At 41.2% G+C, this 27,411-nt stretch overlaps 1 protein-coding gene and 1 long non-coding RNA gene across 10 annotated transcripts in view; one reads left to right on the top strand and one right to left on the bottom strand.

The window, feature by feature from the left end:
• The window catches only part of akt3a (v-akt murine thymoma viral oncogene homolog 3a), a 55,526-nt gene extending 31,386 nt beyond the window's left edge, over nt 1-24,140 (bottom strand). For 5 of the 9 annotated variants that reach the window (XR_006406989.1, XR_006406991.1, XR_006406987.1 and 2 more), the window contains exons 1-2: nt 23,642-24,004; nt 19,488-19,909 (exon numbers count right to left, since the gene is read on the bottom strand). Coding sequence is in view for 2 of the 9 variants with exons in the window: in XM_044371935.1 (XP_044227870.1) it covers nt 19,488-19,533 (46 nt within the window). In the remaining 7 variants the exon portion in view is untranslated. The other 4 variants (XM_044371938.1, XM_044371937.1, XM_044371935.1 and 1 more) reach the window with 4 other exon arrangements.
• A 120-nt stretch (nt 24,141-24,260) lies between these two features.
• On the top strand, nt 24,261-27,018 carry LOC122996477. Its single transcript, XR_006406992.1, has 2 exons — nt 24,261-24,349; nt 25,981-27,018. It is a non-coding gene; the product is annotated as an uncharacterized LOC122996477 (long non-coding RNA).
• The last annotated feature ends 393 nt before the right edge of the window (nt 27,019-27,411 follow it).

Here is a 27,411-nt window from a genome sequence, read left to right as displayed (position 1 = left end):
TCTCTGTCTCACACTCACTCCTTCAGGACACCCGCGCACCTCTGCTCCCCTGCTCTGCCGAATTCCACATTACCGCACAGAATGAGAGAGACGAAAAATCAGGGAAAACCTTGATGACAATTAAATAAATAACTCCATAACTATGTGAGCTCACCAGCCATTTGTTAATCAACCCAAACAGGGATTTAATTTAATGCTTTGGCCGAGGCTGAAGCCGATATGCAGATGGCGCAGAGACGGGGCTGTGTGACTGGCACTCTGGGAGCTGGAGGGGTGGCGGGTGGTGGTGTATCGAGGTAGGAGGAGGCGGGTGGAGAGGGTGGAGGGGAGGTTCTGCCACGTTCCAGCACATACACAGCAGCTCACCAGCAGGGAGAGGAATGTGTCGTCTGGCCACATAACAACACACACACACACACACACTTGCGTATTATATGCATACACACACGTTTAGTGTTCAGAGCAGCAACACAGAGGAATTGAGTGTATCAGGACAGAATATATAAAAAGTTTACTGACCAAGTGACTGAGTAACCGGCTGGCTGGTTGCCAGAGTGAACAGCTGACCGACCAAAGGAAAAGTTAACTAATCATGCCTAGAGGTTGACTTATTCCTTAACTAACTGAGTGGCAGGCAGGTTGCACATGTGCTGACTGGATACCTGACTACATCATGTTTCAGTGCTGGTAAGATTCAATGAACTGATTGGTTGATGGACAGATAAGGAATCAACAAGAGTTTTAATTCATCATTTAAGTCATTTAGCAAGCAAAATGCCAACATTTACTGGTTGCAGCATCTGAAATGCGATGACTGGCTGCTTTTCTCTCTCATCATTGTAAACCAGATATCTTGGGATTTTTGACAATTGCTTGGACAAAAACAAGCAATTTGAAGAATTCACCTTAGGCTTTGGAAAATTGATATTAACATTTTATTGGCCAGAAAGATTAATTTCAGGCTTATCATGTTTAAACTGCATTAAGGTATCTAAACTTTGTCATACTGTACATTTCAAATGGGGTAAATAAGCTACAAGTATCTCAGTAAATGTAATAAAACCTCTGTAGGGAGAGTTCAATTAAATGTAAATCTCTACAAAGTGTAGCTGTATGGAGTCAAACTGATGGGTGGGTCTGAACTGATCTCCTTATCGATGAATGTCAAGACACCTCCAGACACAACAGTGTGGAGAGGGCTTTCATGAGTTTGTGTATGTGAGCATGAGCAGCTGAGTACAAGCAGTAATACATAGTGAGGAGGAGGAGGAGGGAGAGAGACAGGATAAACATCAGGCAGGTAACTTAAGGGCAAAGGAAGTGGGGGAAAGGGGACGTGGCTGTGCGCAGCGGAGAGGGCACTGGGGATAACAAAGTGGGGAATTGTGTGATAAGACCCTTGGAGAAGACATCGGTCTGAGAGTCTGTCTTTAAGTGCAAGAAGCAAGCAAGAATGCCTGCTGAACAGCTGCACAGGACACTTACAGTCACTCTTACAGTGCTGAGAAAGAAAATGACTTTTTGTACCATCTATATAGTCTATTTCACTGTGGATGCGTGTGCGTGACCCCGACCCCAGCAGTTCTAACTCCAGTCTGCTCAGACATCTTAAGACGAATCCAGGCTCTTCAAAGCCAATCCAATTACAGTGCATTAGTCTCATTACCACATTGGGGCTGGACTGGTGTTAGTGTATGTGCATGAGTGCTTTAAATACAGTCACCATTACTGACACTGACAGAAAAGAGGTGCTGTGTGCTAACTGTATTTTGTAATGATCAGACTACACTAGAATGAGGGGGGGGGGGGGGGGGGGGGGGGGGGGGGGGGGGTTGAAGAATCAAAGAACTAAATTCAATTTGAAGCTGGGGCTGCAGCTGGGTTGCAAGGTTTAGTGCTGGAACAATTGTACAAGCCTGTGGCTCAATATGTGGATTGAAACGACACGCAGGCAAGAGCAGCCTAGAGGCGAAGAAGATGTTAAAATGAAGGATGGGGGAAAAAGAGGGCTGACATAGAGAGAGAGGGAGAGAGAGAAAGCTTTAGACTGAAAGACAGAGAGAGAGAGCAGGGCCTCAATGTGTGCGGTTAAGGCTATGACAGTGAGACAGTGACAGAGAGCTGGGACAGAGCAGGGCAGTCACAGGGCAGCCAGATTGAGTGGAAACCCATGGGAGTGTGGCCATCCCTTGGGGGCCACTAGGAGATTTTACCCAGCCAGCTGCACACTGCCAGGACCTCCTGGTATGCTGTGCTGGATGCACACACACACACACACACACACACACATACACACAGGCTGCCCTGGTGCCCCTCTGCTCCCCCAGCTGGTACAGAAGGAAGCATGCGCACACACACCCACGCATGCAAGCGCACACACACACACACTTGCAACATATTCCTGGTTTCAAAGTTGTGAAACAATACTGTGAACATGACATTACAGCTCATGGAAAAAATGTTTTTTTCTAAATTAACCCTTTTCTCTTGTATAGTTCCTTAATTTCTACATTATTTTAACATATTCTTTTTTCCTCATCTCCTCTCCTGCAGTACCACTGCAGTCCAGTAGATGGTGGTGGCTCCCTGGAGCATGATGGCCACCGCTGTGATGCTGATACAGAGCTGGAGAGTGACTGACAGACGCACTGCAGCCAAGACGCCTCTCATCCTAATCTCCCTAACAGCACTCTTGTACGTGTATACAGTATACAGCGTATATATATATATGATGGGGGCCATGTGTGTATGTGTCAATTGGTATAAGTGTGTGTATTTGTGCATGCAGGCATTCGGTGAGCTTAAATCTCTGAGCGTATATGTGTGTGACTGTGTACTGTACATGAGTGTTTGTTCATGTGTGTTGTTGGTGGGTAGGCAGGGACCGTTGCTTCCTAAAGCACCCTAGGATTAGTGCGGTGTTAGCATATTAGCATCTTAGCTGGAGGGCTGCTGCTCAACACCACCTGTGCCAGACAGGAGGCTGTGGCTACCCAGCTACCCCCTCCTCCTTTCTCTATCCCCCACCCACCCACACACACATATGTAGACACACACGTACACAAAGTGGGTGGGTGAAGGTCACTTAGCTACAGCGACTCCGAGCTTACTGTCTTACTGTCTTGATACATTACTGTAACTACTTCTTCTGTGTCTTTAAATGTTGCATATCATTACAACAAAAGATAATTATCTTGTCTTCATTTTTGTTTTCTGTAACATTAAAATATAGTTAACTTTACCTTATTTTCAATATATTAAATTCAAGGTCAACATCCAGCAAGTCCTGCGGTTTGTGTGATATTATTAGCAAATGGAGAACACTTTTACCTCTAAGTATGTCATTACAATTATCTATCACAAATACCAGTACACAGCTGTGAGGGATATAAACACATCAGGAAGTGCTGAAGGTGGACATACTGTACATAGAGTCATAGTGACATGTAGAACAGAAGTACTGGTCTTGGATCAACTGGTAGATCCCCTCAATCACATTAATAACTGGGTCTGAGAGACAAAGTTGGCCAGCGATCAGCTCCATGCCTATCCACCTAGGAGTATATGTCTACATACGGTCTACATATGGTAGTTATACTGTGGGGAGTCTAGTACAATCAATATTTATTAATACAAACACATCTTTCACAAAACGAAATACCAGAGAACATGACCATCATGTGACCGGAAAATGTAAAATTTTAGGCTGCCCTACAGAGAATTATTTTGTAGACATGTTTTGTTGTAACACCAATATATATATAAGTTTTGTGCTAAAATTGTATAAACAAGAAAAATTCTGTCACCTTTCACATCTTTTATAATAATATTGCTCCCTGAAGCAGACTGAGACCTTGTTTCAACACCCAACAACACAAAAAGGATTGACATGTAACACCAAAGAATAAAATATCCAAGGAGGCTGTTGAATTTTAGAAACTGTACAATTTAAAGTCAAGTTTTCCTCCTTAATAATACAATTCAAAGGATTTCGTTACAGCCCCTCTGCCCTGCTTGTGATTTCCTGCTCTGTGTTCTTCTGTTTGGAGAAGCTGGTCCTTTGAAGCGGAACCATTAGTGGCAGAAGACACACCTGGGTCCAGTATGACCTCCTGTACTGTACATAAGGCCGGGTCAGCCTTCAGTCAACTCTTATCCTCACATATTACTGGTGGCTTTGGTTTTCCCAGGAGAACAGCCCATTTTCACCCATCACCCACTATACACTGAGCGGTTTATATCATTTAGATTCATAGTTAGTTTGTCACAGTCTGAGAGCAGAGCTGTCAGAGACAGTTTCAACCACAGGAAAATTAAGCTGAAAATGTATGAAAAAGAAATGTCACTAAGGAAGTCAAGGTTCCGTTATATATGGTAACACGGTGAAAGAGGAACAAGACTGGCTATCAGATTCAGTATCTTACAAACGCATGAATGCATAGACGTCATATGCTACAGGTCAGCAAGTTCAGCACATACTGTAGCTATACAGTAGAACGCTTATATGTTATGATTATTAACCAGACAGAGAAAACTCAGGTTCTTGTCTAGATCATAGTAAACCCTAAAGGATATTACAAACAGCTCAGTGAGACGGTCCATATCCTCTACACTTCACATGTCCATCAACACACAAACACACACACACACACACACACACACAAATACACAAACGACTACCATTGAAAAGACTGATCTGTTTGGATGTCTTAAAGCATGTCAGGAAGGTAAAAATACAATCCACGCAAACCGGTACAAAAAAGCCCCTGTATTCAAAAAGCCAATAAAATTAGGAATGCCATGCTGCTTGTGTTCAGAATGCAGTATATCCAATGTGATTAGGAAAGGCACACACAGCCAATGAGCGAGTTAATCAAATTGCACTGATTGCTGCTATATTACCTCTCTCTGTTCTCTCCTTTGGACGGCACTGTGTGTCGGCATCATTGATTTCCTAATTTATTTTACATCATTGACATTCACATAAAATAGAATGTATCTATTAAAAAAAACAGTATATTATTTTTTAAATATACCTATTAGTTGGAATTATATTAACATCCACAATACATCTATAAAATACAGTAGGGCCTGTGATAGTGTCATATTTACAGTCCTTTTAAACAGAACAATTTGTGCAACTTTGTTTGACTGTAATAATAACTGTCACCTGTTGTTAGTTGGTGAATATTTGTGAATGGAGATGTCGACTCCCATAAATATCATAATCATGATGTTAAAAATAACAGCACCTGACCAGTCATGAAAAACTTTATTCTTATATTCATATAGTGGTTTCGTAATGACACAGAGGAGTGGGTTTCTCTGAAGTTCAACATTTAAATCTCACATTCATATTCAAATTCTTATCCTGTTTCGCTCCCTCATTGGATGGAAAAACCATCCAATCACAGGAACAGAGTAAGGCAGCTGGACCAATCAGTCAATGAGAAAAGCTGTCGATCAGAATAAGATGGGGAGGATCAGGAGACAGACACAGCTGTCCAACTGTTGCCTACAACAGACAAGGAGTGTGTGCACATGCGTGTGTGTATGTGTGTGTGCGTGTTTAAAACAGGCTGGGTGGGACCTTAACCAGCCCAACCCTGTCCAGTTGAGCAGTGGTGAACAGGTGCAAAGCTTTGTGCATGTAAGTGTGTGTGTATGTGTGTGTGTGTGTGTGTGTGTGTGTGTGTAAGTCGCTATTATTCCAGAGTGGTTGGCTCTGTATTATTTATTCAGAAATGCTGGGCTGGGGCTGTGGGCGGCAGCTGGCGTTACGCGTGCATGCGTGTGTGTGTGTGCGCAACGTAAGACCCCCTGCTCTTTTGTGAAGGCCCCCTCCTTTCCTAAAGCAGTGAAGCATTGTGCTGTATGTCTCCCTGTCTGCCTGTAAACTTATACACATGCATATGCACACTATACTTTGTCAACACAAACACACACACACACACGCACATACTAGAGTACAAAAAGCCCAGCCCAGCAGGCAAGAGTAAACACTTAAGTACCATACCCCAAGTACTGTCAAGTACACCCCCCGCCCAAAACACCCTACACACATACACACACGCGAACGCACACACACACGCGAACACGCACACCAGTCCAGCCGTGCCTCCCTCTAAAGGTTCCATTCATGTGTTGTACTGAAGGGCCGACAGTAAGTGCTCTCCACCTCACTAACTGCTGCTCTCTGCTCTCCCCTCTGTCCTGCCTGGCTACCTGTCTGTCTGTCTGTCTCTCCACCTGCCCGAGTGTATGCCCATCTGTCCGTCAGGGAGCATTCACATTGTGACAATGTGGAGTTTTGGTTGACTCAAACTCCTCCTTCATTTTTTGTTTTTTTTGTGGACAGGTGAGAGCGATGCCTCCAAGTAACCACAGTGTGATACCTCTATCTGTTCTTCATTTAAAGTGATTTCAAGCTGTTAGTGAAAGGTAACAGAGGTATAACATGGTTATATCCGGATGAATCGCAGTTTTATGGATATAAGGAGACATGTGATAGGCCGCAGTTAATCATGCTTGTAAAACCTGACGTAACAAAATGAAACAAGGGGAAAACACGGCCTCAACTGATTTTCTCATAATCAGTCATGCTCCATCATGCGTAACAAACACGCCTAAGTTACAGAGACTGGAATTTAGTTTTGGCTCATCTGCTGCTAAAAATCCCTGATGTCTGACAAAGAAAGTTTACCAAATCAACATCCAATAAAAGAGCTATTTGTAAGCCCATGTGACTTTTGTTTACAAGATGCATTAAGCAGTGTAACGTCATGAACTATATAAGAGTGAGTTTGGACTAACGAGATCACAGTGTGATTGCAATAGTCTGTCTGTCACACTCTGAGGTGACAGACAGCCTCTATATATCAGTCCGTCTCAGACAAACACTTCTCTGTCCTTCCCTGAGAGCTGGTGTTTGTCATGTTGTGATGTCTGTCTGTCTGTCTAAGAGGCTGTTTTTGACAACATGTCCACCTCAGCTGGCCGACATCAGGCACTTGAGGCTGAGACCATTCAAAAGAAACAAAGATGACCATCTATGTCACCTATGTTTTAACCACTAAATACAAAAATACACACTTACTGTATATAAATACGTCAAATACTTAGCTTAACTTAGAACATCTGTATTATTTTCAAATATGCAAGTTGCTTTTTATACAGCAATAAGTCACAAACAAAGCTATAGTTTACATCAGGGGTTGAAAACACAAGTCAGTCAGACTAAATTCAGTATTTGAAACTCATTATGCTATGACAGTAATGTGAGAACTAATTGACGACTGTGTGACCAGATGATCAGGGTTAGCTATAGACCCGCTCCACTGGACTTAAGGACTCTGTGTCTTGCTCAAGAACTCGGGCTGCAACTAACAATTATTCTTATTATTGATTATTCAGATTATTGATCTGCCAATTATTTTCTGGATTAATCGATTTATTGTTTTGTCTATGAAATGTTCAAACATAATGTAAATGCCTGTTCTAATTTCTTAGAGCCATAGATTTTGTCATAAGTTCATTTTTTTTTGTTTTTGCTTAAAAAATGACTTAAACAATTATTTGATAATCCAAATAGTTGATGATTAATATTCTGTCAATCCACTAATCGATTAATTGACTAAACGTTGCAGGTCTATCAAGAACACTCAGATGCTAGGCATTTCTCAATTATTTTATTAAAAATATAGATCTTTACAAGGGAATTTTCATTTTTTAATACTGAAACTGATTTTGACAATACGCTAAAAACTTGATGATAAGTAGTTACACTGCTACCTCCTTAAAAGAAAAGAAACAAAAATCTCTGCCTCTGCATTATTGGTGAGATATACTGAAGAATATAATGTATGTGAAATCCTCAATAACATTGGTGCTCTCTGAATTTGCCTGCCTCGCCCTGCAAGATACTTAATGAGCAGGCCGTTTCCCAGGTCTATTCAAACTCGAGATATTGTGTAGAAACACTCAAACCACTGAGCAATATCTGAATATGGCAGATGTTCGTCCTCTTTTCTTCTCTGTTCTCCCCCTCCACCTCCTCTCATGCAGCAGCCTGCCGTTGAACCTCATGTTCCAGCCGCTATGCTATGAGACATCTGCACCTCACTCACTGTTTCTTTCTTTCTTTTTTCCGTCTCATCTTTCCTCTGTATGCACACACACACACACACACACACACACGCATGCAAAGATAGAACTCTTTTCTTGATGACAGATGGCAAGTCAACAATTGTACAGCATCAGTCTCTGAAAACACATACACACACAAACCACACGTACACACAAACACAGAAACAAACACCACCTCCTTGTCCTCCTGTCCCTTTGTGTCCAATCCCCTGTCAGATGTCTTGATTTGTTTCTTACAGCTGAGTGTATGCATTAGTGTGTGTGTGTCCCTCTTTACCTTCGTATATTAAGCACTAGTTTAATGAGAGCTTGGTGAGGAGCGGGCCCCAGCCAGTGGACCATATGGGGGACATTTAGCCCCTTCAGAACATTGAGCCAAGCCTCGCTGACATGATTACCACTGCCGTCCGCTGCTCTACACTAGTGTCAGAGTGGGAACGGGGAATTTTATCATGGAGAGCTAATTAATGACTGGAGATTGGCAACCAGAGACGGAGGAGGCTGAGGGAGGATAAAAAATTCTGTCACTGTTTGGTCTCTTCTTCCTCTCGGTTTTTATCGGGCTAACTAACTGAGACTCTGTGAAACATGCGTGCACGCAAAAGTCGTGCACGCAAGCAAACATGTACACAAATAGAAAAAAAAGGCACTTGACGTCGTTACATGGTGTCACATTTTCTGGCTGCTTAAAATCAGGCACATATTTGTCCTTCCTTTCCTAGAATATCCTAATGTATATCGCATTTTATGCACTTGTGCGCTGCATGTACTGTACACACTGTTCTCACTGTTCATCTTAGTGAATACGTGTATTTATTCATGGCTCACATTTTCAGTGTGTCTGTGTGGCACAGCAGGCTGAAGCTAGTGGCTTAGTTAATCCTGTCAGAGACAGATTACAGGTTGGAAGATATAAATAGACTGACTGTCCCTTTAACCTGGCCACTGTGACATCAGCATGCAGCTCAACTATGAAGTCAGATATAACAGCCAACTGTTACAAGACAACAGGAGCAAACTCAAACCAAACCCACCAAGTGCAGCCTACAGTAGCCATTAATACCCCTGTTACCAAAATGACCACATGTTGTTTCAATAGGCCATATGTAGTATACTCAAAAACCTACAAGAAATTACTACTATATCACAAAGTGTGTGCCAGTGTGGCATTAATATAATGGCTACACTGGCACTCTACATTAGCCAACATATTAACCTGCTGCTAACCCATTAATTCAACTTCACTCATCAACTCTGCAGGGCTCCAAACTTACCTGGGACACTGCTGCCCAAAACATGTAGAGAGGCTCTAATATTCAGATCTAATATTTATACTTTAATATTTAAAGTATAACATCATTCATAATAACACTGTCATTTGAAATCTAGTGACCATTGAAATGAATGTTTTACACCTTCAACAACTGTATTAATGTGATGTATCAGTTGGATTAAGACAGTAGCTGTGTTAGAAGTAGAGCCTGACCGATATACTGGTCATCACAGATATATCTGTTTTAACGTATATGTTGTCCAATATGCGCCAATATATTTTTTTATTTTTTAAATTTATAAAGGCATCATTTTATGTATATTTGATCCTTTTTGTTAATTAAAGTTTAATATATACATACATATGTCTTTTCTGTTCTATGTGTTTTTTTATTTATAGTTATTTATAATTATTAAGTTCACAGTGAAGTTTACTGTTTCAGTGCACCGATGTCATTTCATACAATAAAGTTTTGTTAAACTGTAAAATATCTTGCCTCCATTACGTATCTTTGTCACAAATGTTTGATAACCACATTAAAAGGATCATTGCAAAAAATGTGTGTTTATGTGTATATCCTATGTATATCGGCCAATATATTGATTTTTTTTTTTTACTCCCTAATATCAGTATCGGCATCGGCCCCAAAACTCCAGCATCGGTCAGGCCTTAATTAGAAGTAATGTAGAAGATTAAATTAGGCAGCTGGGTTCACATTTATTTCCAGTATAGCAGATTTTGGATTGCCACCAGTGTCAGATCAAACAGTAAACTGTCATTGTTTTTTGACCAAGAGGTTTTTCTCAGACAACCACAGCAGTACAGGCATTCTACTGTTTCACACACACACACAACCAAAATGATCTCATAACTGTGGTTAATGGATGCCCAAATCTCTGCTCATCTATGCTCAACAGATAAGCAAGGGAAGGAGCGGGCCAACTGTAAACTTCAGTAAGTGACACTGCTTTACAGTACATTAGTGATGACTGCGTCCTATCTGACATCAATCAGACTGGGTAATTGATTCAGAAACACTAAATAAAATCAGTGCTGCTGCTGCTGCCTTCATGCTCTCCGCATAAGTTTCTGTAACAGAGGTTGCTTTCTAGAACTGATGTTCCATTTTATAAATTAAGTAACAGAGCTTCGTGCTGCAGCAGCACAATGAAGAGGAGAAAGGGCATCAAGGAAGTACCATGTTTCAGGGCAGCGATGGTTGTTCAGTTGTCCTTGGCAACCAGATGTAGACCACTTTCAACCATTATGTGTGGTGTGGTTGACCCTGTTTACAACCACTTTTTCTGTGCCAATGACAAAGACATAGGAAAAAAAACACATGAAACTCACTTTTGTTGTACAATTATCTGCTCAGGTAACAGTTCAACAAGAGAAATCAAGTGTGGAAAAACAATAATTAGTCAATATCTCAGAATCATAAACAGAATAACTAAACGTCATACTTTACATCTGGAGAATAGTGTTACTGACATATGTGTTCAAATTTAACCATCATCATTATATTATAAACAATTAGTGGCATTGCAACCTTTCTGTCAACTTTGGTAAGCAAAAAATGATGTCTGCTTAACAGCTTGAAATTTCTAAAACAAACTGTCAGATTCTGCTTTTTTATTATTTAATAGGGAGCCAAGTGAGTGTACATTTGATGATCTATGCTGCCTGAAACGGAAGAGAAATAGAGAAATAGAAGTTTGGAACTCTGAACAGCATTTCCCAAAAATACACTTTTCTTTCATAGCTTTCAAAAACAATGTTTTAGTAAAATGTAGCTATAGGAAAAGTTATGGGTCAATATTTTATTGGACGGCTAGAGAAAAGTGTAAGTGGCAATAGAAGGCCAAACGGTCACACAAACTCCGGGGTCCTTCTCCTGCCAGCCAGCACTTATATTAGCCGTTAGCCACTAGGCACTAATCTGTTGGCCTAAATCAGCCAAACCAACCCCCACTCTAACCTGCCTCCTCTAATCAGCCCAAAGCCTACTCGAACAAGCCCACAATACCTCAAGATGTTACACTACACACTACCCTTTTGGTCTAATCTGTGTGTCTAGCACACTTAAACATAGAATCTGGTTTCAGCTTAAACCCACATTGCTTTGTCAAGTAAGGACAGAGCTGCTGAAGCCAATGCATGGCCATAGGTCACTACGGAAACATTTAAGAGTTGCTGGTGGAAAAGTGGTGGCAAGAAACCAGTTGATGAGGAAACTGAGATGGGCGAGAATCCCAGAATTCATAAATTTAATTATAGAGGAGGAGGTTTGTGTTTACTGTATGTATCTATGATGCGCCCATACACAGTTTATGGTGGGCTACATTAGGACAAATGAGGTAATATAACAATATTTATAGGAATCCTAAAAAACTATCTGTATGTTGCGGTTTTACAAACAACAATAAACAAAAAGGTCTAATAAGTTTAAACTACAAAAAAGGGGTGAAGCATAAATTTGTTACAACCTGCAACAACATCCTTCTCTGCTAATTTTGTTTATTCAGTAGCAGCAGATGATATACAGTACAATATGTTTGGTCCAAACACTGCTTGAGATCACACTCATCACTGCATAAAGTAACTGAAAGTGTAAACTGAAATTCCACATTTCTTTTAATCTAAATACTCGTAATGATAATAATAATAGTGTAGTACAATGTATGTGTGAATGCATGTGCACACATCCATCCTGACTGATCAAATGTTCGAGGTCAGCACTTTAATGATCCTGAGCTACAAACTAATCCCATTACTCAACCTCTCCTTCCTTCACCCCTTCTCTCTTCCTCTATCCAAGTTTTCCCTCTGCAGTGATCAGCACTCCATTCATTGATCCATTCATTCATTAATACAAGACTGCCTCACTCTACATTCATTCACTCATCCATCCATTAATCCATCTCTCTGTTTTGTGTGGCCTTTTCCTACCACTTACCACTGATCCTATTGACTGACTGAGTTTGCAGAGTTACACAGCTTCCAGCCACTTACTATAGATCAGAAATTGCACATTATACTGTATATTCCTGAATTTATCTGAGTACCCATAAGTTTATGGAAAATTCCAAGCTACAACATTCAAAACTGCTGAATAGGCAATGTATCTTAAACAACTGGAAAAACATATTCAATGTAATGTCAAGTGAAAGTAATTCTGACACACTGGGCCTCATGCAAGAACCACTCATAAGGATAGATTCGTTCTTTAATGGAACATACACATTTATCTTGCTTTATTTCTATCACAGTACAATGCCGCTCTACTGACATCAATGGCAGCTGTATTAATATTTTCTTATTTTTTCGAGTCCCTGACTTCTGACACTGCTAAATGTTTTATGTTTTTGTCTGCTGACTTCTGAAAGCAGTACCTTTAGGTCTGAGGCGTGAAATTATTCTTTTTACTCTTTAGTAACATTTTTTGTGAATAAAATTCATCCACAAATGGAGCAGAATAAATTCATATGGCAACTTTAGGGTCGTCGATTATGTTCAAATCGCTCCAACACGCACCTACTCATGAACAGGTGGCATTCATCAGGATGAAACAGGTGATTTACGAATTTGTGCGAATGAGTTTGTTGAATCCGACTTTGTCAGAAACTTTTATAAACTCTTCACGCCTCTTCTCTGACTGGTTGTCAAAAGTTGTTCTAAAAATCAGGAATAGATATAGAAAATACAGTCTGTATTTTTTTTTTTTTTAATGGAGAGGCTGCTCACCACTGTTTAGTTTCATGCTGTGCACTTTATTTATCACATCCTCCAGCGTATGGAGCAGATTTCCTGCATACAGAACACAAGAAGAAGACATTCTTCTCTGCAGCCTGAATTTGTGATGGTATCAGATGAGACAGGTGTGTTTTTGCATAAAATTCTTGCCTTGTGTAACTTTAATTTGGAGCGGAATTTAATTTCAAGGTTTATTCTCTCAATTCAAACAAAAAAAAAAAATCACATTCAGACTGAAAACAAAGGTGACACACTCTCTGCTGCTTGTCTGTGTGTATGTTACCCATCTGTCTCTCAGTCTGTGTCTGTACCCGCTAGTTGCAGGTCTCCTCTGTATTGGCCTGTGTTCTATGCTGGCTGTATCTGTCACAAACTATCGGTCTTTCTGCCTGTCTTTCCTGTGCTGTTTGTCTGTAGGCTCTGCAGACTAGTCTGTCTGTTTGCAATGTGCTGTCTGTCTGTCTGACTGTCTGGCTGACTGCCATTCTCTGCAGTGTAGAGTGAGTCATTCTTAGGACAATGGAGACAGTTTGTAAAGCCACACTGGAGCGTACACTTCCTCCGGATGTGCAAGAGGATGCCATTCATAACAAAGCCTGCACTGTCTGCCTGTCTGCTACTGCCCTGTATATGCATGTGAGTTTGAGAAACAGAGGGGATGGAAAGAGGAATACAGGGAGATAGAAGGAGATACAGGGACAGACAGAGAGAAAGGGAACGTGAATTGCAATAAAAGGGGTGAGTTGTGTTGACAGGCTCTACAGCAGAGACAGGAGAGAGGAGGAAGAGTGGAGGAGAGGAGAGGAGATGAGAGGAGAGGAGAGGATAGGAAAGGAGAGGAGAGGAGAAGGGCGACGCAGCAGACAGTGGTGGCGGCAGCAGCAGCAGCAGCGGCTGGTGATTGATATCAGAGATCTGGCACTGCCACCTGATCCAGCCAGCCAGCCAGCCTCCAGCAACATTGAACTCACTGAACTCACTGAGCCAAGATGGCTGCCTCACTGCACTGCACCCAATGAACCTCACAGCAGTCTAACGTATACAGTATAGCTAATACAGTTCCCAAAGGAAAATATAAAGAGGACGGGTGAGTTACTTCGCATTTCAGCTCAATGTCTATCGTATGATCATGCAAAGATGCATTAAGTGACTGGTCGGGACAAAAAAAAAAAAAAAAAAAAAGGATTTTCATAAAGGAAGACATTGAATATCTAATGAAGCCACTTCCTGACTGTCTCCACACTGAATGAACATGAAAGTGCTAAGGTCCATACTGTGATCAGAATTCTACATGGATGTGATGCGCATACAAACAATGTAAAGATATGGAGACAACAGCTGTAACACAGCCACAGCAAGGCTTGCAGAACAAACATTTCAGTCACTGTGTGGGATGCAGCAATGCAATCTAAAACTGCATCATGTCCAATACAAAACCATGTCAATATGAATGTACCCATAACTCCCATGAGCTGCTTGAATTTTTAACCAAAATGCTGTCAAAGAAATCAATAATAATTTCCACTGCAGCCATCAGGATTCTTGAACTGACAGAAGAAGAACAACGAGTAATCCTTGTGAAATAAAATACAACACGCAGTTACTGAGATGCTGATTCTAATATTAGATGACCTCTGTGTTTGACAAAGTTTGGGAGGGTATTTGTAGTGGAGTTTCTAATTTGTTACAGAGTACCTTCAGCTTAACATGCGATTATAGACCCTAGTTTGTAGGCCTTCAGAACTCAAACACATTTCATATATTTATTTTAAGCCACCAGTAAGATGTGTATTTGTAACTGTACAAAACAAATAGTGAAACTGAACTAGTGATCATGTAAATGTGAGACTTTGTTTGAACTTCCCTATAGTTCAAGAAAAAAAGTGGTATTTCTCAGAAGTTGCATTTAGGGAACAACAGAAGCCTTGACTTCACTACATAGACCAAGTAAATTATTTCTTCTTTTTTTTTTTTTAAATAGCTTACATTCTTTAAGATGCATGACGAATCCAAATAACACAACTGTAAAAGGAAGAGTATGCACAACATCCACTTGACTTTAACTTATGCGTGAGTGCTTAAACCCTCCGGAGAGGCAAAGAATCATTGATCTTACATTATTTAAAAAAACGAGCCAGTAACAAGACTTTGACATAGCTGAATCTCATCTGATTAGTAGCTTTTGCAGAGAAACACCTCTGGAGGCCAGAAAGTGTCAAAGAAAAGATGATTGTGTTCTCCCTGTTTCTCTCCTTCAGTGTTTCTCCTCCTCTCCTCCCTCCTGGCCATCTGTTGTGCTGACTGCTGTGTGGGCTGATGCTGGTGGAGGTAACAGTATCCTCGACTACAGTGGCTGACTGTGACCTCTGTGGCCTCACAAGGGCTGACAGAAGGTAAACTCCTGGCCTGGGCGGAAATGAACTTCAGATTCAGATTTTTAAGGTGGAATAAAAAAAGCCTTGTAACTTCTGTCAACTGAAAGCAGAGCAACATCGGATTTTCACCCCCAAACACAACGCAATGTGCTTCCGAAGCACCTGTAGCGCTTGAATCTATCCATCAGATTTTTCAATGTATCTTTTTAATCATTCAATCTTTATCATCATGAAAAGAACAACACATTTCCAAACACTGCTTATTTTGTTTAACTTGCAAGTCTGTTGGCTTTCTTTTATATCCACTGTTCCTTATTTCCAAAAATAAAAAACTGATGCAGCCGAACACAGTCTCTCCTCTGCTTTAATGAAGACAGGAAGGAAATCATCGCCAGGGTACTGAAAGTGAGTACTGAGAGGCTCGGCCATCTGAGGACATACTGTACTGTTCTTTGCAGAAGTGATGTTCCTGCAGTTTGTCTTTGTGTTCTAGGATGACAATTAGGTGCTGGTGATGAGCAGCCTTTGAGGTCATATACGATAAGTAGAAATGTTTGTTTCTATGCTATGGTTACATACATGCATTTCACTTGAAACTATGTTTCTATGTGAAGCACTTTCACCTTGATTAAAAGGAATGGAGAAAGAAGGGGGAATTAAAAAAAGAACATTAAGCTTGTTACATTTTACATCAGAAGCCAAAATAAGGAAAGTGTTACTTCCTTCCTTATTCTGTGTAAATGTTTCCTATTGACAGTTTTAAATACTCTAGACTTATACAGCTTCAGACCACTTACTGTGGATCAGAAATTGCACATTATAGTGTATGTTTAATACAGAGTTTTAGTGTCATCAACTATAAAATGATGACTTCTATACTCCTGAAGTCATTGCTGTTGGACATACACTACTTACTGAGGACAATACATATACACACACCACTGCCAGTGATCAGCATCCACTGACATGTGTAAGTTGATCACTGAGTCTACTGTGTGTGGCGCTGCGCCGTACACGTCTGTCATGTTTGGCCAATTATTCTAATGGTTTGTGGCTTGTCGCACAAAAGCAAGACACAAACACTCTCGCACCCACAAACACACACAGTTCCTTCATAAAACATGCAGAGGAGAACATCCCCATGAGGGTGCATCAGCTAGAAGTCATCACTGATACTTTGTGCTATGAATGGGAAACACTTTCTTTCAATCAGTAAGTCATATCACTTTATTACCCATTAGTCAGACCACGAAAGATAAAGAGTAAAAAAACAATCAAAGATACACTACAAAATATATTTTTAGGAACATCAACCATCTCATGAAGGGTTAGGGTTAGAGTCACCACAACTGTGCAGTCACTATTTATTCTTTAACTTATCCAATCCACACATATATTTACATATAAGATTCCTTATCGCTTCCTGAGTTATGACTACATTTATGCTGAAGAATTTATACTATAAAATCTTGGCGAAACAGTGGCATTATTAAAGCATCATATTACACACGCAAGTCTTTACCATAGGCGAGCTGTAAACTGAACAGCAGCATACAAAAAGTCATGAACAGCCAGACCTTCACTTCAGTAGAGCACATGTGAAATTTATGTATGAGTGTGTTGCCCTGAGCATACAATTTACGATAACGTCAACATAAATCTCTGTGGTGCATCAAGTCATCTATAAAATGATGACTAACACGTTTGACTTGACTGCTTACTTTAAGACCATCTCTGCGTAAGTAGAACACAAAAAGTAAACATTTTCTATCCTCTCTATATCTAATTACCATTAAATTATTTAATTTGGCAGCAAAATTGTACCATTTTGGAAGCATATACTTAACAGCTGTTGTAGACGAGTACTGCAGAAAGAACGTATAACCAATTAATTTAACATAAAATGATTAATTATAAGGTTGAAGAAGAATGAAGATAACATACTACCCTGACTTATCCCATCATCACTTACCTAAACCAAAACACAAGAGCTCGGACCAGATATTTAGGTACTCCTCTTTCACTCACTTTATGAAAAAGTTTTTCATGATTGATTTAATTAGAGACATCTAAGAAGTACATGAACATCTCTTTCATACAGAGATCTACTGCACACTTTTTCTCTGTTCTCCTCCCATCTATTTCAGTCACTCATTCAGTCTTTTTAGTTTCTCTTTCTGTGTCTCTGTTTTTGTGTCACTCAATTCAAAGCCAAACAATGTGCATCATTTGAAGAAGAGTTAGAAAGTACAGGGCCTTCCAGACATTCAAAACACAACTAAATGTAATGTTGTTAGTACAAAAGCTTGTGTGTTAGTGTGTGTGTGTGTGTGTAGGTTTCACTACCTTTCTCAGTCTCTTTTGCTGTTTCGTTTCAGTAAAAAGCTGTCTAATGACTAAGACTGCAGTCTTTGCTGTATCACGACCTGGACAGTGAGTCAGCACCCCGACCCTGCTCCTCTCCACACACACAAATACAGACAAAGATTTAGCATATGATGCAGACAAACATTCATATTCCTGACACAAACAAACACCCCCCCCCCCCCCCACCCTTCCCCACAACCTCTATCTCTTTCTCTCTCACACACTGACGAACACTGGTAGCGCTGCGTCGTGACTGGGGGCGATGTGTTCCTCTTAATATGCACAGACGACCGTCTGAGGATCACACTGGCATGCTGGCACACATAGACAAAGATCCTCCCCTCAACTTCAGCAGTAAAGACTGTGTACTGCATTTGTGTATGTGTGTGTGTGAGAGCGTCCACTTCACTTCATGTAGTGTCCAACATATTCTCCTGCTGTGCCACAGTGCTAGCCTACATTACCCAGAAGCCTGCTGTCTGTTGTGTATTCATGTCACTTCCTGTTCAACAGTTTGTGTTACACATTCCTAGACACCATCACATAGTCAGGAGGATGATGCTCATTGGCCTAAAAGTCTGGAAATCCCCCTTGTTCTACCCCTGAAGCTCTCTCTCTCTCTCTGAAAACACACACATTCACACACACACACACACAGATACATTTTTGCCAGAAGGAATCAGCACCAGCAGACACACGACCCCATGAAATTGTGGTTTCGGGGACAATATTCAGTATGTTAAAAAAAATAAAAAGCCCTAAAGGGTATAACAGACAGTGCTGCAGTCGTCACAGAGCCACAGAGAAACCTGTAACACTTTGTGACTGTTTTTGGGTCAGTTTGACCCAGCAACAAATGACAGTTCACCTGTTGCAGCAACCACTCACTGAACATAAGCTATGAGTGTCTGAGAAAAGGGAAGTACTATCTTTGCTACATGCTCTTCCACTATTACTCATTCTTTTTCTTATTTAAACTGTAAACAGGATGTGTTGTCAATACCCCCCACGACTCCACCCCAACCAACCTCTCAACCCTGTGTCATATGACTCCCAGTAACACCATTCAGAATTTCCTATCAACTTAACACACTACTACATTGAATAATACCTGAGAGAGACAGAACTAACTTGATTTCACAGACTATTAGACATACTACCCTGACAGAACAGTATGCACCAGCAGTGACCACAGGCTTCGTAGATGTTATTAACTGCACACACACTTGTGCATACAAATACATGCACATTCCCATGCACACACTCTTTTTTAGACACAACCTGACTGAAGCACATAGAGGCTTAGCAAACAAACAGCCAGCCAAGCTTATAATAAAGAGACACATCCCTGTGAGGGCAAACACATATACACTCGCACACTAGATAATCAGACATCCATGTGATCACACACACACACACACACACACTCAATCGCAAACACTCACATCCTCCCACCGGCACATGTGGACAGGCACGGCCAGGCCCTCAGTCTAGACAAGAGGCAGAGAAGAAGAGGAGAGAAAAGAGAGGCAGAGAGCAGGGCAGCAGAAGAAGAGAGTACTGGATGTACTTACCCCGTTTCTGGAGCCATCCCTCTCTAACGATGGTGACATCGCTCATGGTTCCTTCACGCCGAGTCTGATGCCGCTACACGCCTGCTCCACAGAGAGAGAGAGAGGGAGGAGGGGAGGAGAGGAGGAGAGGAGAGAAAGAGAGGGAGAGGAGGAGAGGAGGGGGGGGCCGGCTCTCCCAGTCTCCGCGTCACTCTCCCTCCCTTCCTTTCCCGTTCACCCTCTCGTTCGCGCAGTCTCTCTCTCAGACACACACACACAAACACGCGGTGTGTATGTGTACGTGTGTGTGTCGTTTTGCTTCCTGTTGTGGCTTATCTCCCTGCCTCCCTCCCTTCTTCTTCTTCTCCCCCTCCTCCTCCACCTCCTCCTCCTCCTCTCTCGTTCCCTCTCCAGACCTTCCTCCTCACCAGCAGTGACTCAGCCTGGAAGGAAGTGAAAGGAGAAAAAAAATAAAGAAAAAAGAAGGCATGGATTTATTTTTCTTTTCCTCTGCTGCTCCCTCTCTCCCCTCTTCACTCTCTCTAAAGCCCTTTCATACAATTTGACAAGACAAACAACTAGTTATTGTGAGGACAAACACTCCCTCCACCCAATCACACACCCAGTTCCTCTTTCTATTGCTAACACTCTCTCTGGTAAACAGGATGAATTATTGCAGAGCTCTTGATAAAGCACAAACTGACCTTGATTGCCAAACAACTATCACTGAGCTCCACCTCTCATTCATTCATAGATATTTTCTCCTCTGGTGGGCAGGTTGTGCTGTGTGCAAAAGCCAGTCTACCTTCCTGTGCTTGCTGTATTTCTACCTGTCAAATTATTTTGTCGACATGTGTGTATGTATGTGTGTGTGTGTGTGTGTGTGTGTAGGCTGATTTGTCTGTCTTGTATGTGGGAGGTGGGAGAGCATCTCAGGACTGTGGAGTAGGGCTTGGCTATAAATAGCAACAACGGCAGTTAGGGATGCTCTCACACTCTCTTTCTCTCTGCCCAAATCTCTGCACCTCTCTGTCGTCTCACTCCCGCTCTCCCTCCCCTCTCTCTCTCTCTCTCTGCATAGCTGCCGCGTTCACCTCAAATGCACCCTACTACACTGTATTACACAACGCGCATCAACACTATACGCCGCTCAGCTTGAATGGAGATCAGCACTACGGCGGCTAGGCTAGCAGTCGTAGCTATCTAGCCAGAAATCAGTATTCACATCAGCTAGTGTCTGCACTGCTGCCAACACTTGAAGGGACTGCAGCGTCATATCGAAGGCTGGAACAGACGCACTCACACACACACACACACGCACATCCTAGTAGGTGACACAGAGCTTTTTTCCCGCTGTTAAGGCAACGGCAGGGTTACCGATCTTAAACCAGACACGCAAATACAGACTAATACAGCACATTTTAGTTCTTGGTTACAAGGGCTGCTACAATGCTCAGCTCATAGTTTCACTTAGTTTACAGTATTTTAGTATAGCTTCAATTTCCTCAAATTTCAAGTATTCAAAACCAGTGGAAGTTCTTTGGTGATTCTGTTTTGTCCCTTTCAAATGCTTAGTTGCCATGTGGAGGAGAGGAGAGGAGAGGAGAGGAGAGGAGAGGAGAGGAGAGGAGAGGAGCAGAAATGTCCAGGCAACCCCTTGTCACCAGGGCAGCTGTTGCTATGGAGATATCCAGTGCCATGTTGAACCAACTATGCCAGGGGAAGCACCTGCCAGACAACATTTATTTGATGATATTTCATTCCAGATAGGAGGACAACGACATGGGCAAAAAATAATAATAAACAAGAATGGGAGATAGTGCGAAGAGAAACAAAGAATCACAGGAAATAGAGAGAAATGGAGAGAGAGATGGAGGAAAATGAAGAAAGAGGGCAGGGACCAGGCAGTCAGCTAACCCACTATTAATCAGTCTAGATGTATGAAGCAAGACTGCAAGGCAATAATGGATGGCAACTGGAAAAAACAAATACAAGCAAAACTTCTTTTGCACTTTGCTTTATATAAATCTTGTCAACTCCTTGGTTTCTGCTAGGATTACAGTAGTGAGGAGGAGCAAAACATAAACTAATACTTTAGAGCAGCATTTGAAATATCCTCTCTGACAGGACACCAGCAAGTTTACTTATAGTTTTCATTTGTTTTTGTTTTTTTTCTATCTTAAAAGGACCACACCAGAAGTTTACATGTTTTAGATCTCTACCAGCCATAGCCCTACCTGCAACTGCATCACTGCTGTAGACTGTATATAAAGATCTTTAAATACAGTCTATTGTATATTAATATACTAAAATACTGTATAAAGTGAAAGGAGAAGAATAAGTATTCAATTTGGTGGATTACCAAGAAAAATTGTCAAAAGTCTTCTGAACGCTGATTTGACCTAGGGAGAGATAATCAATCTATAAACCTACATGAACGGTTTGGAAAGTAACACAGGATGCACTATATGTAATGGGCTAAAACATGCAAAACAATTGATGTAGCGTTTTAATTCGATCATGTACAGAGAGGAAACTTTTAATAAGTTTAAAAGTTAATAAGTTTAGAAATTCAAATTTCTGTAATGTCCATAGATACTATTGACCACTATTCCACTTGAAATCAGCTCAGAAAAAGGAGGAGTGGTCCTTACTCCCATTTTCCTGTCAGGACAGCTCACCTCATCTCACCTCACTTTACCCCTCCTCACCCCAGACTGTGGTCTCATACAAACCCTGGCTGACATCAACAGCGGTGAGACCACAGTCCTCTTCCTAAAATGCCCGCCAGCCTTTGGCAGGACCTAATGTGTTAGACTCAGCTAACACAGGATGCGTTTCAGCCACGATTTTCAGTTGTCTGTCGAAACCGCGTCTCACACCCAATACACCATCACTGTATTGATGCATATAAATGCAGTGATGGTGTGTTGGGCTGTGAGTGCTGACAAAACACGTGTGACCACACAAAACCTCTGTATATCCGGTGTTGACACTGACAAAGGACTGAAGCTGATGCTGTTGACATGCTGCCAACAGTTTTCCATATAAAAAGAAAAACAGATGAAAGATCAGAAAAACAGTCTACGGCAGGTTTGTGGTTGTAGAGCTAAAGATGTCTTCCTCCCTCGACCAATAAAAAAACCACTGGTTTTGAAAACATGTGAAATATCACATGTTGGGCTGAGTATTGTTGGAAACTTCAGATACTTCTGCTGATGCAGTATGTGAGTTTTCAATACCTTACTTTAAGAAATATGAGCATATTTTTACTGCAAATCTCCTTGTTCCTAATGTTAAATGCTGTCATTGCCATGTAAACAAAAGCAGCTATACAAGAACAAATGTTGGTCTAAACCAGGAACTATCTGATCAATGAAAAAGTAAACAAACAAGACCACAAATCTGACCAAACATCAATTGCCAGCTCACAGTACTTAACAGTTTTCAATACTCAGTGGTACATAGACAAACTTCGGTCAGACTAAAAAGCAGGCTACTGAGCCCATATCACAGGCTTTCCCACACAGAAGCATCATAAACACTGTCTATATAATTATCATCATTATTGTGTGTCATATATCCTTTTAATCATTCATATGACCACTTGTGCAGTCACAAATCAAGCCAGGCCTAGTTTGCTCTCTCTCTCTCTCTCTCTCTACAGCAGCTATAAAAATCAACATGACATATTATTTGTCAGACACAACCGTTGCTGCAAATATGAGTGATATCTGAGTCTATCTAGCTGCTGGAATGAATATGGAGGTGTAAAATGTTGGTTATGTTGATCATGCTGCTGAGTAGCATGGATGAGCAAGACACAGTTAGCAGCACTGCATCATCTACGTCACTGAGCTTACTGGCTGTCAAACTGACGCATGTTGCATGTTAGCATCGCAAAACACTGTCTACATGTAAAAACGTGTCAATAATAAGAAAAACATTACATTTTTTTCCGGTTTACGGAAACTGTCGTTACCCTTATTCGAGACAGGGACGCAGACTTCTCAACCTAGGACCAAGCATTATTCCCAAGTGACCTGCCAAACACAGGACCGCCCCCACCTTTGCTAACGTTATCGCGACATTAAAACACACATTATCTAGCTGGCTTTAGCGGCGCTTGTGTCATGTTTACTGTCACAACAGTGCGGGCTAGCTAACATTATTACCTGTAGCGGCAGGTGCGGTGGTATCCCCGTGCACCTGCTGTTCATAAACCGCTCGACTTATATTTCTATATATTGTTTTTTTCTTTCCTCCCTTCTGAGTGAGCAACGTAAATCTTAGCTAAACTGTCCAGCAACGGCCAACTGCTCAGAAATGATCGTTAAAAGCGTCACCAAACGGATTTCCGAGAAGCTACACGACTGCTGACCGTTACCGCATCCAACGGTTGTTTTGACTTTCAGGAAAACTCGTGACGTCACCTCGGAGGAACGGCAAACCCCTTTCTCTCGTGCACAGGCGCGCGCGCGTACACACAAACACACACGCATCTCTCTTTCACACACACACACGCGCGCGCACACACACACACACTCACATCCTACCGTTTCGCCTGGTCCTGTCGTTTTCGGTTTTAACGGTTTCAGCTCGGCGTCTGCTTGTCCTCCACTGTAGAGCTCTCTCATCATCCCATTCCCAACATCCCGTGTGTGTGTGTGTGTGTGTGTGTGTCTGCCGGCTAATAAGCCAACCATCGCGAGAATCAGGTGTTTTTTAAGCCGCGATTTTGCTGTAGCCAGACGGGAGGAAGAGGCCTTAACTGGGTCTGATCCTGTAGTTAGAGTAGAGTAAAAACATTCAGGCTCATGCACCGCAGGCTTGTGGTTGACACTGACGGAATAAGTAGGCTACTGTGTTCCTGTGGATACTCAGTAAGTAAAAGTAGTAATGTCACAATGGGAAAGGGCTGGATTACAAGTTAAAGGATAAATTCACAATTTTTGTGTTTTAAAATAATAATCATGTGCCCAAATGAGCATTCAGATAGTTTTTTCTTGCCGTAATCATTCCTTTTATTCATACTGATCATTATGAGATCCCTTCATCAGGGGCGGTTTAAGTGATTTGGGGCCCCAGGCAAAATGTCTTTCTTTGTTTTCACCCTTTCTCTAACTAAATGTTGGAATTGGCAGTGCTAGAAGAAGTACTCAAAACGTTTTTGCTTTTTAAAAAAAAGTAAATAGACAATTTAACTGATAGACAATAAAACATGTTACAAGGGGTCCCAGGTTGACTTGGCTTTATTTTAAGGGGTCACAAACCAAGACGGTTGGTAACAACTGTTTTATGCTGTAGTGTAAAGCCCTTTGAATGATTTGTATGAGGGGCTACATGTATATAAATAAAATCAACTTGACTTAAAAGTAAACAAGCATAAGCCACTAATGTTTTATTCCGGACAAGTTGGCTGCTATAGTGTTAATAAAATTCCAAAACTGAAGACATCATGAAATAGTGAAATACATTGTACCTCATTACATTAACTCAAATACAGGCAAATGTTGATTAAAGGGGTAGCCTGCATTTTTGTGCTGCAATTCCACAAAGTTGGGGGACAGAAAAGTTAATTATAAAAAAGAATGGTCAAAATTGAACTCTTAAGAGTCAAGATCCAAAAACATTAGATCCTACATTTCCTTTAATGTGCCTGCTTGTGAACGCCCACTTCTTTCAAACTCCACACCTCCGTTGTGTAATGCAGGCTTTCTGATGTAAACCTTAAGCCAAGATAACCCCTAATGAAATAATCAGGGGTTATTTTCTCAGACTATACAAAGCTCCTACAGAGCCGCAGAAGACACTACACAACTGTTCTATAGGCTGAGTAGTGCTTCTCATGACTGTGTGTGTAAAATTAATGGTGTTCTGCTTTAAAAGTTACCAGAGCAATGTAAAATTTAAATGTCATTTTCTGTCAATGGAATTACGTCAGTGAAGAAACTGAACTTTTTGTTTTGTCTTTTCCCTTAGTTCCTCGTGTACTTGTTTACATATTCAAAGAAATATTGTACAGTAGTTTTGGAGCAGCTGAGCAGAATGTTTTCAGAAGGGTCTGACATCCCTGCAACTTTCAGTATCGTAAATGCTGTTTGCAGCCGGAAGGATCAGACAGCTGCTTAGCATATGACTGAAACTGCTACTCAACAGCTGATCAGTCTGGCGTAAATCTAAACTTCCAGACATTTTAGGCTCAGATTGTTGATACAATGCATTTTCTGAATTCCTGAGCAGGTCGTTTTATGCCAGCAGGATCAGCTGCCCTTATATTGTATTTGGGGTGATGGTGAGGTCTGGTTTTATAATCCATCTTCCTTTTCTTCATTTAAGAGTGATATATTGATGTAAATTTAAATGCAGATTCTTTGTTTTCTGGCATTCTGGCCCAATGATGCCCTCCCTCATCTGCTCTCTTTTATGTTCTCCTTCCTCTCTCTCTCTCTCTCTCTCTCTCTCTCTCTCTCTCTCTCTCTCTCTCTCTCTCTCTCTCTCTCTCTCTCCCCAGATGGTGTGGAGTCGGGCAGCAGAAGCAGAGGGTATAGGTATGGGGCCATGGCTGGGCACAGAATGCAGACACAGGTGGACCTAACGTGTCAGATAATATATGTGTGTGTACTGTTCTGGCCTCTCTTAACACACAAAAACACACACACACACATATTTTCATCAGCTGGCCTTTTGCGCACAGCCCATAGGCAGAAACCAGCAGCCAGGGAAGGTGTGTGTGTGTGTGTGTGTGTGTGTGTGTGTGTGTGTGTGTGTGTATAGGGAAGGCGGGGGTAAAGAGACAGCTTGAAAAGGAAAAAGACAACACAGGGGAGCCCTTCTGTCGCTATTGCTGTGGCCAGACGTGTCCCTGTGACACACACACACACACACACACACACACACACACACACAAAACAAATCCTACTTGTAACTTACACACACACTTACACACTTATAAAACAAGTAAGTTCCAATTCAAATTTGGTGATAAGCATTTAGAGTACATAAATTCCTATAGACATCTTGGTTTTTGTCTTGATGAGGACAACACTGCTCTTTGAGTCAGCTAGTTCGGCTTTAGGTGAAGTCATAGGTAAAACTAAATTTATTGATTTTGGCTTCTCCATGTATATTAAACTCTACCAGGCCTGTGTCTGCCCTGTGTGGGGCTATGCTGCCGGTGTGTTGGATTTAACTTTTAGTTTTACAAAAAGTGATTACTTCTTTATGGAAGATGTTGAAATGATGAAAACACTTTGTCAAATGGACATTTTTGTTCGATATGAGTATTTGGGCAATGCCTGGTCATTAAGAAAAATGTCTACTGTTTATATTGCTTTTTTTGTTTGTTTGTTTGCTTGTTTTTCTGTGTAAAGCATGTTTTCCCCATACTACAAACAGTATGTGGTTTGCAGCAATGATTGTTTTCTGTTCGGAACATGAATGTCAATCACTGGAAGTTGTTATTTATATGTTGTATTATTGCATGTCATATAATCCCATGTGGGATGGATCATTTTTAATGATATGACACGAAAATAAAAATTAATATATGTATTCGTTTCATATAAAATGTTACGCTTCCCACAGAAGTGTGATGGGGGAAAAAATAATAACATAATGTAGATATTTTTAAGTTTTCAGCATACTCCCCAATGAAGATGTGTCTGTAAAGGTAATTAAATCACTCCACTGACCGTGTTTTGAATCCATGTTCTCCTGGCCACACATGTATTACTGGAGGGTAGATAAAATTTATCAGGAACATTCTGTGTCCTTATGTTAATCATCAGCACCTGCATACATCTGTAATACTGAACATTATTATTCAACAGATTATTCTAACATAAGCATTTCATTGTCTATCTGTGTACATTGTGACATTCATTAACTGCCTGAGAAGGGCTCCTCCAGTCTTTAAAGTCTCCCTACCCTCTCCCACCCTGTA

The sequence above is a fragment of the Thunnus albacares genome, chromosome 14 (assembly GCF_914725855.1).
Source record: "Thunnus albacares chromosome 14, fThuAlb1.1, whole genome shotgun sequence".
Classification (NCBI taxonomy): Eukaryota; Metazoa; Chordata; class Actinopteri; order Scombriformes; family Scombridae; genus Thunnus; species Thunnus albacares.
The sequence above is the reverse complement of the archived record's forward strand: the minus strand, read 5'-3'. Positions and strand labels throughout refer to the sequence as shown.